Consider the following 14,289-nt stretch of genomic DNA (forward strand, 5'->3'; position numbering starts at 1 on the left):
GAAGTGGAGGGGATTGGTCAGTCTTTTGGGACTGAGCTTTTAACAGGTGGAACCTGACACTATCTCCAGGGTGTGTCGAGGATACCCAGCTAGTGTGAGAATTTCTTGGTGATGTTGAAAAATTCACACATGTTAATTGGTATCAGAACTGTAATAATCTAAATTGGAAAGCAACAAAAAATGGTATAAATAATAATTATAACAGAAAAATTGGATAATAAAATATTCAAAAGAATATAGGAACAAAGAAAGAAGAACAGATAGGACAAATAAGAAAGATGATATACTTAAAATCAAACATGTCGATGTATTTGTATTAAATGTAAGTGTTCTAAATACTCCCAATTAAAACATGGACAACATGAGATTTAATGAAAATCAAAACCTATCCATATATATAGGAAATGCATTTTAAATCATTTGACACATGTAGGTTAAGATTGAAGGATGGATGGGGCGCCTGGGTGGCTCAGTGGGTTGAGCCCTTGCCTTTGGCTCAAGTTGTAATCTCAGGGTCTTGGGATCAGGCCCCCGCATCAGGCTCTCTGCTCGGCGGGGAGCCTGCTCCCCCCCCCCTCTCTGTCAAATAAATAAATAAATCTTTAAGGGAGAAAAAAATAAAAAAGACTGAAGGATGGAAAAGAAGATAAACAATGCAGATTCTAAAGTAAGATAAGCTAGAGTGGCTTAAATGGATATTGGACCAAGGAGTCTCCTTGATACGGAATACTACTAAAGAGAAAGACGAAATGTTCAAAATGACAAGATCAGTTATCTTATCTAACATAACCTAAATGCATGTGAATCCAATAACAAAAACTTTAAAAATATATGAAACCAAAATTGATGTGAAAGGAAAAAATAGAAAAATCCACACTTACGATTGAAGATTTTAACAGTTCTTGCTTCTTTCAAAAAAGACTTGAAAATTTGAAACTTGAAAAACTTCAAAGTTTTTGGTAGAAATACTGCCTTAAACAGCCACAGGCATCAAAGAAGTTCTGCCATATTATATATTTTTCATGTGATTATGGTTCTTTTGAAAGAATTTGCACCACTTTAGAAATGTTTTTATTTGCAATCCAAAGAAGACCAGCCTATTTTTCCACCTATTCAGTTACAGAGATTATTGCCAAGTAGTGGTTCATTACCAAAGGTTATCCTAAAGTCAAAGCAATACACACCCAGAGTCAGAGAGTAATCAATCTACATGCATACACAGTACTATTTATTTGTTTACAAAATGACAATGAGACATACCTTATGATGTGTTCCCTATGTTATATGGAGGCTTACATACTGAATTTCAGTTATTTCACACTCACAGAGAAATGAATCAACATTACACTTCCATTTATACTTACTACGTAAAGGTTTTTTTGAAGTGTCACAGAGAAATAAACATAACACTGATGTGAACAGAGATTTCTGCCCGAGTTTCAGAGATTTATTTCTTTTTCTTCCAAATAACATCAAACAACGTGTGGTTCTGGAGTGCTCCCTCTGGCCCACATGTGAAGGGTGGTGATCAGAGCCCCATGGGCAGATGCCCCTTCCTTCTGGGAACTCTGAAGGAATATCGCCGCTTGCTGTGGAGGTGCCGGACCATTTGTTTCTGATGATTATCTGATGTTTGAGGAAATACCATCTCTTCTCCATCTATATTTGTTTTAAACAAATAAAACAACAGCATCCTTTAAACTGTTAAAATGCATTTCCATCCATTAATTTCATATTAATCTTGCAATTAAAGATCTGCACAAATATACTACTCTAATTTTTTAAATTTGAAACTGGATGCTTATGGCATCCATTATCCATTATCAAGAATATGAAGGGAGCATTAATGAACAGAATTTAATGTTCAGTTTAACCATTAACTGAAGAATAAATCTGTGCTGACTCATATCTGTAAAGCAACATGGCTTCTTTAGAAGGAGGGAGCTGTTGCATTGGTCTCTTTCCACTTTGATTGGCCTTCACATGTCTGTGCTATTTTCCTCCTACCACATTTTTGTGGTGTAAGAGCATTATAATATTCTGTTGTGCTGCAGGGTGAAATGTGATGGGTGAGTCTGTCTATAAATAAAAACAATTACTGTAAAAAAAAAAAAAAACCAAGCTTTTCTGAGGTCTACAATAGGAGAAAGAGGTACAGAGGTGGGGTAAACCCCCCTTCCCCCTCCCGGCCCCCAGCCCACCTCCCCTCTACTGGAGGTAAGAATTCGCCTCTGCTCTCTCCCTGTTCTAAACCTGGCAGAGGATGCAACCCTTCTATAGACCCCTAGGAGACCAGGGCCTACCCTATTTTAGTTCTCAATATCTAGAAGTAAATAAACTGTCACCCAGAAACCATCAAAAAGAAAATAGGAAAGCTTGCTACACATTAAATTGAGGTTCCTCCTAAGAGATTAAATGTCCTAATCTCCAGTACCTGTGAATATGACCTTATTTGGAAATAAGATATTTGCAGATGATCAAGTTAAGATGAGGTCATTGGCGTGACCAACCTGGAGCAGGTTGTCTCTCAACAGCCTTCAAAAGGAACAGACCCTGCTGACACCCTAATCTTAAACTTGTGGCCTCCAGGACTGCGAACCAGTACACTTCTGTGGTTTAAGCTACCTACTCTGTGATACTTGGTCATGGCAGTCCTAGCAAACTGATACTTAGTTAGCTACATGATGTATTCCATCCTATCAGTAAAATAGGAAAAAAAGAAATGAATCCATATGGCTTTTTTCTTACTGCAAATCTAGAGTCTAAAAATACAGGTGGGGGAAGCTGAAGTAGGCTTGGGGATTGGGGGAGAGGATGTTACATCTGCTTTCAGTACCTGAACTGTAGCGTTAGTGAGTGAGTCTGCACAGTGAACACTGTAAATGGGGATTACATTGTTTACAGGTGCTTATGTCCAGCCATGCCTCCACACTCGAAAATAACAAGTGTGCCTAGAGTAAATGTTGTATCTATACAGATATGCAACGATGACGGACAATCACTTTTTGCCACCAGCACAGTGAATCAATGTCAGATCTTCTCCACTCGTTTGTTCTCTGACCTTGGGAAGTCAGCTAGAGACATGATCTCTTAGAAGTAGTTCTAAGAGGAAGAAGAAGTTGTTTCTTACATGTCATCTTCTTTTTGAAATATATTAATCTTTTTGTCTCCGAAAGTAAAATATTTAAGGATCCTTCACTATTTAGGGGTCGAACCTAAAATAATAAAAAACAAGATTACCATCTCAACAAATACTTTTTAAAATTAAGCTGTAAGTCTGTTTGCTTATATATAAAGCATTAGTTATTAAAATATTCTAAGTGCTCCCCTCAAAATATTCTCAAAAACCAATGAAACAAGTAAAAAAAAAAAAAAACAGAAAAATACCAGTCAAAGGGATAAAATTTCAGAAATATGAATATCACAGATTAAAGAAATCTGAATATTGGTAACATAGAAATACATTCAATTTTTAAGTTAACTTTTTAGAAATTATGAGTATTAAAGTTATCTTCAGAAGATTCATCTGCCTAAATAAATTCATTTTATCAAATAGTTAATGTTACTCATTCACATTTAGAATGCTAAAAAATTTTCATGTTTAATGTAGTCAGGTAGTCCTTGCAAAAGCTTTTCCCACAGCTGATACTGTTTAAAGCAGGACAAAATCTCACATAATTTGGACTACTTTCTTCATCCTATTCCAATATAAATTTTTTTGATACATAGTTCATCTTATGTATAAATATCCCCAAATTTATTCTTTAATCTTCAGTGATCTTTTCTTACAAAATGGCAGTCTTTTATGTTTAAATTTTGTGTTTGAAATTATTTGTAGTAGAAGTATACTTTTTTATTATGAATTTTATAAAATTCTAATTGAAAATCTTAAACAGAGCTTTGGTTTTGATTTTTTTTTCCCTTGGTCTGTAAAATTATCTTTTTCAGGATACACACGTATACTAAGTGAAAATTAATAACAAGTAAAAGTAACTAAACTGAATGAGGGTTGTAGCATCTATAGCATATGATATAAATGAGTACATATAAATGTACTGTTTGATCATAACAATGCTACTTTAAGTATGAATCACAAAATACTTTTGTACTAATAATTAAATTAACCATTTGGGGTTTTGCTGAGTATTTTCTACTCTCAGTTCAGCCTCCAAATTAGCAGATGTACAAATGAATATTCCTGCTTCCATTTTCAGTCAATAATTTTCATTAGTCACATGATCTCAATGTCAAATCACCTTCTTGAGAGGGACAGTCTGGATCCATTCCATGGAGTTCACATTAAAGATGTCCACTGCATTTTCACTGTACACGGAGAGATATGGGGCATTGTAACCTGGGAGATGGGGAGCAGGTGACAGCAAGTATGGGCTTCAGGATTCACTTTTTAACTGGGTTTTTTATTAAGATAATTATAAATTCACATGCAGTTTTAAGAATACAGAAAGATCTCTTGCACACTCTGTCTAGTTCATCCCAGTGTAACATTTTGCAAAACTAGGATACTGACATTGATAGAATCAGCCTACTCATCCTGGGCAGATCTCCCCTGTGTGTGTGTGTGTGTGTGTGTGTGTGTGTGTGTGTGGTGTGTGTGTAGGTCCGTACAATGTTATCACCTGTGTAGGTTCATGTATCCATAAGTATAGTCAAGATACAGACTATTTACACCACCACAAGTATCCCTCAGGGTTCCCTTTTATAATCCCACCCACATCCCCCTCCTTCCCTAACTCCTGAGAATCAATAGCTTGTCTTCCATTTCTAAAATTTTGTCATTTCAAATATGTTGTATGAGTGGAATCACACAGCATTCATGATAAATTTTATCTGCTAAGCCTTAATACATTTAAAAAAAAAAAGAATCCTTCAGATTGGAAACCTAAGAGAATCTCATACCATTATAATAGTCTAATTATCATATTGCTGCCTCAAATATTTTTAATATGGTTAAGATAAGTAAAAATATAAATGATGATGTATATGGTTTACATTTTAGAATATGACACAGTGAAAGCCTGACAAAAAGCTTTCTAACATTTTCATCTAATGGAAGCTTTACTAAGTAATTGCATAACATTTCAAAGTTTGTGGCTCCTAAACTAATTGAGTTCACAGCACAAACACAGTAGAAGATGAGAACAGTATATGTGGAGAATTATGTTCACGAGCAAAGCAGCGAACACTGGCAGCCACTAGCATCTTTGGAACTTTCTCCGTGGCTAATAATGACTTACAGTTACGAACTTCTCATATGAGCGTCTCTCCATGAAAACAACAGCAATGTAACAACCCTTCCTCTGTGTACTTGTGCCATCTTTCTCCCTTTTCTAAGAGCCGTGCTCTGAAGAGTGCCAGCCACCTTTCTTCCCACTTCCACACCTCAGTCCAAGCAGTCTGACCTGGGCCCTCACTCCTGCATTAAACTGCTCTCACAGCAAGTCGTCAACCACCCATTATTGCTGAAGCCAACACACACATTTTAGTCTGTCTTACTTGACTGCTCAGTGATGCTTGCGGGCTTCTTGCCTCCTGACCATCCCTCTGACATTTGTGATGCTTGGTTTTCTAACCTGTGCCCTCTTAACCTATTTACTGTCCCACTGTCAGTACACACTCAGCATGTCCAGGGAATCAGGCTGACAACATCAGAAACCAGGAACCCATTTTAGTGTTGCCATGAGTAGATGAGCAGACATCACGTGCCCGAATGTGCTTCAGTGGGACATGTACAATACTATTAATGAAGTATTCTTCATAATAGTCTTTAGAGCTTGTTTTCAGTTACAGGAAATTTAGAATATAAAGGAAGATGCAAAGCACCATGAGGAAACATCCAGATTGTGGAGTATCCTGCAGGACAGCAAGTCAGCGGCATGGAAGACCACTCAAGATTAGACAATATCTAAGATGTAACAATAACAAGGAATATGTGGACCTTCAAATTTTGATTCCAAGAAATGCATTGTCAAAAGAGACATCTTTGTGATAATCAGGAATGTTTGAATATGTATTTGATGATAATAAGAACCATGGGTAACTTCTTCAGGGGTGATAATAGCAATGTGGTTTTATGAAAATGTCCATATTTTTAGAGGTGTAATGTAAAATATATAAAGGTGGAATGATAGTGACTTCTGGGATCTGATTTAAAAGATTTCCACACAACAAAAAAGAAAGAAGTTGAATGAGCATAACCTTCATCCCCTGTCCGAATCCACTCTTCCTTTGGTTTTTTTAGGAGATATTGGCATCTGCTCATTTGCACAAGTTCAACATCTGAGAATCATTGCTGATTCTCTTGACCCACCACTTCCACTTCCAACCAAGCGTAAATTTTGTCAGTTATATCTTCAGTATCCCTCAGATCCTCTCCTTTCCACCGTAACTGCCTCTGCCTTACGCAGCTTTAATCCACAATTTCTACAATGACCTCCAAGTTGGTCTCTTGGTCTCCAGTCTCACCTTGCATCATCTTTAATCCAACCATTGGAATCTAGGGGTTTTTCTGAAATTGCAAATCTCACCCTGTGCCTACAGAACAGCTTCTGTGGTGTGGCTCATGAGGACCCCTCCAGCCCTGTCTCTTGAACTGTCATCTTGAACTCCATATCTGAAACACTGAACTTAGAGTTCTTTATGAAGTGCAGTGTGGATGGCCTGTTCCAATTAGGACAGAGCAGCTGATATTGGACATACCCTGCCACCATCAATAATTATAAAACTGGAAAATATATATATAAGAAGTAACTTTTTAGGTATTAGTATACAGCACAAGATTGCCATTCCTTAAAAAAAAAAAAAAAATAGAGAGAGAGGAAGACATGAGGTAGATCCTACATTCCCCTAGCTTTCTACTAGGGAAAATTTCCAAACTGCTGTGCAGAAAAAATGGAGCCCAAGCAGAGAGTGGAAGTTTTGCTGGGCAGAGGAAACAGATACTAATGTGTCTGGAATTTACAAGGCAGGATACACAGAGGAAAGAGCCACAGAAAAGTTGTCACAGGTATGTGTACTCTGGTTCCCTCAAAGTCCCTGGCCAAATCCAAAGCTGCTCATGGACAGAGCAAAACTCCTTGAGACCTGCTCAGAGTCTTGAGGGATGAACAAAAATGTAGTAAGTAGTACTGTGCTGGAGAGAGATTTGATTTCTGACATAGACAAAGTGGAGAGTCAGTGGACACTGAGTGCCCAGAAACCCTGGGCACTCAGTTGAGACCCCCAAAAGGCCATTATTTAGGAGTAAGGACTAAAAGGCCAAAATAGGTCCATCCTAACAAAGTCTAAAGTCAATCCTCAGCAAAAGCAGGGTGACTCATCCATCAGATTAAGATTAATTGCCTGTCAGAACAAAACACAGCCCTCCATGTTATGTATAGTACAGTCCAGAGTCCCTGTGTCATAGCATCCATAACATCCAGCAAAGGGCAAAAAAATAATAAGATGTAAAAAGGCAGGAAGATACCCTTAATTCAGAAGGAAAAAAAGTCAATGGAAACACCTGCAGATGAGCCATATGTTGGAATAATTATAAGTAATTATTGTAAGTAGTTCAGGACTTCATGAAAACATAAATGTATTAGAAGATAGGACAATTTCACTAACTGGAAATTTCCAAAAAAGTTGAAATTATAAACAGAAGAATACAGTATCTGAAATGCTTAATTCCTGGATAAACCAGGGGGAAAAGGTCAGTGAAATTGAAGATGGGGGGTCAGTAGAAATTATCCAAACTAAAGGACAGAAAAAAATATTTTTAAAAAAGTCTCAGTGACCTATGAAACAAAATCAAGAGGTCTGGGGGCACCTGCGTGGCTCAGTTAAGCTTCTGTCTTTGGCTCAGGTCATGATATTGGGGTTCTGAGATCCAGGCCCAATTCAGGCTCCCTGCTCAGTGGTGAGCCTCCCCACCCCACCCTGCTGGTACATGTGCGTGCACACTCTCTCACTCTAAACAAATCTTATTTTTAAAATGGAGAGGTCCGATAAACATGTATTTTGATCTGCAGAAAAGAGAATAAGTTAGAAAAATTTGCAGAAATTTAATGCCTAAAATTTTTCCAAAATTAATGAGAGATATCAGTCTTCAGATCCAAAAAGTTCTGAAAACCCCAAGGAGAATATATACCAAAAAAACTGCATGTAAGCCCATCATAGTCAAATTGCTGAAAACCAAAGATAATGAAAAAATCTTAAAAACTGCTAAATAGAAGACATGGAGGGAACAACAATGAAAATGGTTGCTTTCTCATCAGGAATGGTGGGAGTCAGAAAACAGTAGAATGTGTTTTTAAAGAGTTGAAAGACAAAAGCACTTTACATTTCTTTAGCTGGCCTTCCCTGGCCTACTGTGTTAGATTAGGCATCCCTCCTGTGTGCTCTTGTAGACTGTTCTGCTCCCCTTTCATAGCACTTGCTTGATTGTTGGTCTCATGTCATGATTATAATCTCCATGTGGACACAAACTAGCCTGTTTTATGTTTAATACTGTGCCCTTAACCCTTGGAAGAGTAAGTTGCTTATATTAAGTTCTCTGTACTATTCTGTAAGTGAATCAAAAGGCTGTATTTAATTTACAAAATGATGACTTGTACCAATAAAATATGAAATAAGCTAAAATTATTTAGGAGCATTACAGGTACACTTTACATAAACTAAATCCAAAAAGCAAAAAATAGTAACTGTTTCTTATGACTTATTAATGTGTATGTGATTTTCAGTTACCATGAAGATAACCTGTTTAGGAGCTTACAGAAAACAACAATTTGGATTAAGGATATAAGCAGCGTAAATTTTCCTATGAAAAAATAAAAGATAAAGGCTAAGTTATCACATGTATGACCTAGATATAACTTCATTACAGCTGTTCTACTTGAAAAGACTTAGAAAAATCAGGAAATATCTTCAGTGGTGTTGTTTTCAGAAATAAAACCTGTCACTAACAATAGTTAGCGGAAATAGAAGTAGAATTAAAAAGGCAAGAAAGATGGGACGCCTGGGTGGCTCAGTTGGTTAAGTGGCTGCCTTCGACTCAGGTCATGATCCCAGCGTCCTGGGATCGAGTCCCACATTGGGCTCCTTGCTCGGCAGGGAGCCTGCTTCTCCCTCTGCCTCTAGCCTGCCACTCTGTCTGCCTGTGCTTGCGCTCTGTATCTCTCTCTTCTCTCTCTCTCTCTCTAACAAATAAATAAATAAATCTTTAAAAAAAAAAAGGCAAGAAAGATACAGAAAGACAAGGGAACAAATTGTAAGATAGCCTTACGGCAGTAAGTTGGAGCTGCTGGCCACATCAGCTCAACTGGCCTAGATCGGAGGCCCCTGCTGTCAGTGTAAATGCCAATGCTCTTAAAACATAGCAGATACTCAATACTGGAGATCTCGACGGCACAGAGAGCGTCCATGGGCTCGTGTGCAATAAACGATAGTGTCGGGTCCTGTGAGTGGAGCATCCTGTATGGGACTCCTTCTTTCCTCAAGGGGCATCTCAGGAACCCCGACTGGAATCCTACACAAAGCTGCTCATTGAAGATGGCCATCCACTGGACACTGGTTGGGATCTGGAGCTCTTTAAATTTTCTGTGAGAAATTTTCTTGCTCTGAAACAGCTCATAACAAAAGACTTGGCTTTTCCTTGCTACACAGAGGCATGTGTGGGCCCCTTGGCACACTGTTCCGGAAGTCATTGTCTGACACCCTTTTGTTTCTGCTAGCTTGTGAGTGTCAGTCTTCCGTCCATCCAAAGCTGACATGGGAAACAGCCGCACGTGGTGACTTCTCCCAGAGATCACCGCAACCATCTGGCCATGGGGAATGAGCTCAATCTGATGAATCTTCTTCATGTTACCAACCCGAATAATTTCTACACAAATCAACATGGTTATAAGTCATTGTCAAGTTCAGAATAAATCTGTTTATTTTGAATGTTCTTTTCAGTTTTACATAAAAACAATTGAAAAAGGTCAATAAAAATGATCTCATAAATCTTAATGTTCTGTGAATAAATTCTTTACAAATAAGATGGCCACTCACCTGCAAATTAGCAATGTAGCTTATTTTTATAAATTTTTTAATGAGTTATAATTGAGGTATACCATTATATTTAAGGTATACAATAGAATGATTCAGTATTTGTATAAACTGCAAAATGATCACCATAGTAAGCCTAGTTAACATCCAGCACCATACATAGTTAACAAAATTTTTGTTCTTATGATGAGAATTGCTGAGATCTCCCAGAAACTTTCAAGTAAACAATAAACTATTATTAACTATAGTCACTGTGCTATACATTATGCCTCCAGGACTTACTTTAGAACCGGAAACCTATACCTTTTGACCCCATTCATTCATTTTTCACCCTCCATTCCTCGCCTCTAGCAACCACCAGTCTGTTCTCTGTTATCCATGAGCTGCTGTGTGTGTGGGGGGGGGGGGGGTTGGCTTTTTTTTTAGATTCCACATAAAAGAGCCATCAAAATTGATCTTTGTCTGATTTATTTCACTTAGCATAATACCCTTGAGGTTCATCCATGTTGTCACAGATGGAAAGATGTTCTTTTTACGGCTAAATAATATTTCATTGTATAGAATACCACATTTTTTTTATTAATCCATCCATTGATGGACACTTAGGTTGTTTCATATCTTGATTACTACAAATAATTCTGCAGTGAACGTGAGGGTGTAGATATCTTTTCTAGTTAGTATATTTTTCCTTTGGATAAATCACCAGAACTAGAATTGCTAAGTCATATAGTAATTTGAGGAACTTCCATACTGCTTTCCACAGAGGCCGAACTAGATTACATCCCCAGCAATACAGTATATGAGTTCTCTTTTTTCCACATTCTTGCCAACACTTGTTAGTCCTTGTCTTTCTGATAATATCCATTCTAATAGTTAAGAATGATATTGTATTTTTTATTTGCATTTCCCTGATGATTCAGGATATTAAGAACCTTTTCATGTCATGTTTGCTGTTGGGCATCTATATGTCTTTTTTGGGGAAAAATGTCTATTCAAATCCTCTGGCCATTTTTAAATTAGACTGGAGATTTTTTTTTTTTTTTTTGCTAGTGAGTTGTAGGATTTCTTTATATATTTTAGATATATACCCTTATAAGGTATGATTTTGCAAATATTCTCTCATATTCAGTAAATTGCCTTTTCATTTTCTTGAAAATGAAGCCTTTTGAAAAATGGTTACCTTTACTGTAAGGGGAATATTTTCTTATTTTTAAATTCTCTCCCAATTACTATTCTATTGGATCTAAGTCATGCTCTAATAAAATCACAGACATAATCTCAGGATAGATTTGAGAGGGATAGAAAAGGATAGGAAGGAAAGGATAAGAGATCAAAAATCATATATGTTCAAAAAAGTAATTACTCCAAAGACAACAAAATTACCTTAATAATAAAGTTAACATAATAAAGCATAATAAATATTTACTTATTTATTTTATTCAATAAATTAGCTTAATAACCTTAAACCCTGATAGTCTAGGCAGCAGGCCAAACACCATTCAGTGTCCAACAAATGCTAACATACTACTTTTTTAGGGGGGATAAAGTATCCTTTTTTCTTCTGGCACTACATTGAGTCCTTGATAGTCCTCCAACTATGTGTGGAGTAGTTCCTGTGTGCCCAGCACTGTTCTAGGTGCATGGAGTGCATTGCCACACAAAAAAGAGACCCATTCCTGTTCTCATGCTGGACTCCTGCTTTCATGGCCCTCCTTGGCAGGACTGAGTCACCCACACAGCACAGGAGGCCTTCAACGCAGGACACAGTTGATGCCCTTCAAATGTGGGTTCTCCTCTAGCTAAGCCACCAGACAAGCACCAGACATTCACGGGGACAGCGGTATAGAATGGTATAGATGTTTGACTTCATCTAGTCCTCCATGTTCCCTTCAAACAACCCTGAGCACCCAGACAAGGACAAAGAACTCTGCTCTCTTCTCCAGGAAATACCCAGTTATATGCTCACTGCGGTGCCAGCAGGGGTGGGACAGGCTAGCAAGCAGAACCATGTGGCTTTTTTTTTTTCAGGTGCCAATTCGAAGACAGTAAACTGAGTTCTTAACAGTAGATTCATTACATAAAATCACCCATGAAGATACTTAGACTCTGGGAAGATTATGGATCTCTGGATATTAGAAAAGTCATCATTTGACTTGAAAATATATCAAACCAGATCTGGAAGATTTCTTTTACAGAATGAAAGAACAAATCTAGTACTGTATTTTCAGAGTTATGGCAGAACAGTAAAGACTCTCCTTACCACCTATGGTAACGTGCACGACAAAGAACCCTTCTTCATTTCCCAGAGCGATTCTTTTGTTATCTGTATATGACACATAAATACAACGTCAGGGTTTTTTGGGGTGGGGGGGCGGTGAACATTAAGTAAAGCTATTAGATTAAACTGGACAAATTTATCAATATGGAAAAAGTTTAAAAGTCAAATTAGATACATATTTAGCATATATAAAAATGAAAAACATAATTTGCAACATTTTGCTTTCAGCTTGTAGAAGTAAAAATAAAACACGAATTTTCTCAACAGAAAGATCATTACCTTTATGAATACTTGAAAAGATAGTTTAAGTTATGGTATATTTTTATTTATTTATTTTTAAGATTTTATTTATTTATTTGACAGACAGTTCACAAGTAGGCAGAGAGGCAGGCAGAGAGAGAGAGGAGGAAGCAGGCTCCCCAAAGAGCAGAGCGCCCGATGTGGGGCTCGATCCCAGGACCCTGGGATCATGACCTGAGCCGAAGGCAGAGGCTTTAACCCACTGAGCCACCCAGGCGCCCCAGTTATGGTATATTTTTAAATTTGCTCTCAATAAGCTACTGTCTCATGAATGAAAAAACTGCATTTAATTTATCAGTGCTCCTGGCCTGAACTGTAACGCACTGGTGTGTGTCAGGACATAGCTAGGACTAAGTCTCAGAGTGGAAGTTCAGCACTTAACTGAGCAACTGCCTTGAGTACAGAGCACAGAACTATGTATTAGCTCACTTAATCCCCTTCATAGCTGGAAAGCAGGAACTGTGTGCACTTAACGCATGGGTACGGTAGTAACGGGTTCCCTCTTATACAGCAGTAAATAGCAGGGTGGCTCTAAGGCAAAAAAAAAAAAACTGTTTGGGCAATAAAAATATACTTGTTTATTCAGTACTGATCTTGGCAATTCATTCATTTGCTCACTCATTTTTCATTTGTTTACTGAGTTCTGAGCATTGGGAATACAGACACAAAAGACGGTCTCTGCCCTCGAGATAGGTGGTAGTGCACAATTAGTATACAGGGTCACACTGTTGGTGTGTTAGAGCCAGCTGGGTTTGGGAACTCAGAATTATTCAGACTCAGGACAGGTATTACTGAACATTAAAGAGACATCGTTTTGCATGGGGCCTGGGGAACCATCATAGGATCAAGTATACTAATATTTTTGCAGAGTACTAACAGCAGGTGGGCTGTGGGGAGACCCCACCAGCCTTGGCCGGGTTTGGCTGACACACGAGTAGTGCATCAAGTTACTGTTTTTGGATTTCGAGCTGGAGACTGGGGTGAGGCGCCTGTGTGGCAGGTCTGTACCTATGATGGCAGCTGTCCGGCTGGTTCTGATCAAGGGCAGGCTGCCATCATAAGCCTCTTCCAGCACATAGACTGAGCGGTCTCTGGAGGGGCTTTTTCTCAGCGTCTTGTGCAGGTCCCTCAACACTCGCACCCACTCCCACTTTTCGTTCTCGCTGTCTGCTAGGATGGGTACCGAGTACTGGTTGCGAGGTGCTGAGAGCTGCGATGCCGTGACCTGCAATGATTTAAGGAACATCTCAGTTATCGAAAGCAGAACTCTTCATGCCAGCCCATTCAGCACTTTTCATCAAAATCACCATTGGTAGATGTCACTTCTAATACCGTTACCCTCTACCCGGTTAGTAGAATAAATGACTTGAGCATCAGAACCCAGGCCAAAAGCAAAATGTCAGAATCACCTCTATTGTGATCCTCATAAGAACGCTGGATACTCTGTCTAAATAATACTGAATTTCATCAGTGAAAATAGGTACCGTTTATTGAGTGTTGACTCCACGGGGAACTGCTCTAAGAAATGCACACGTGTTAATTGATCTAATCCCCCATGGAAAAATTCAGCAGGCCGACACCACTGCTCTGCCCATTTTCCAGGTGAGAAGGCAGGCACAGTGGGGAAAACTGCTAGCAGTGTGATGCCAGAACCCCCACTCTGAGCC

General features: G+C 38.3%; 1 protein-coding gene across 1 annotated transcript in view; it reads right to left on the minus strand.

Annotated features, from left to right (window-relative positions):
* Positions 1–1,528: 1,528 nt before the first annotated feature.
* Positions 1,529–14,289, minus strand: part of LOC132016354 (serine/threonine-protein kinase MRCK alpha-like) — a 53,620-nt gene continuing 40,859 nt past the window's right edge. The window contains exons 9-14 of the mRNA XM_059397590.1: positions 13,631–13,847; positions 12,305–12,367; positions 9,281–9,877; positions 4,257–4,354; positions 3,131–3,215; positions 1,529–1,659 (exon numbers count right to left, since the gene is read on the minus strand). Coding sequence (XP_059253573.1) covers positions 1,529–1,659; positions 3,131–3,215; positions 4,257–4,354; positions 9,281–9,877; positions 12,305–12,367; positions 13,631–13,847 — 1,191 coding nt within the window. The remainder of the gene's footprint in view (positions 1,660–3,130; positions 3,216–4,256; positions 4,355–9,280; positions 9,878–12,304; positions 12,368–13,630; positions 13,848–14,289) is intronic.

Source organism: Mustela nigripes, chromosome 4 (genome assembly GCF_022355385.1).
Source record: "Mustela nigripes isolate SB6536 chromosome 4, MUSNIG.SB6536, whole genome shotgun sequence".
NCBI lineage: Eukaryota > Metazoa > Chordata > Mammalia > Carnivora > Mustelidae > Mustela > Mustela nigripes.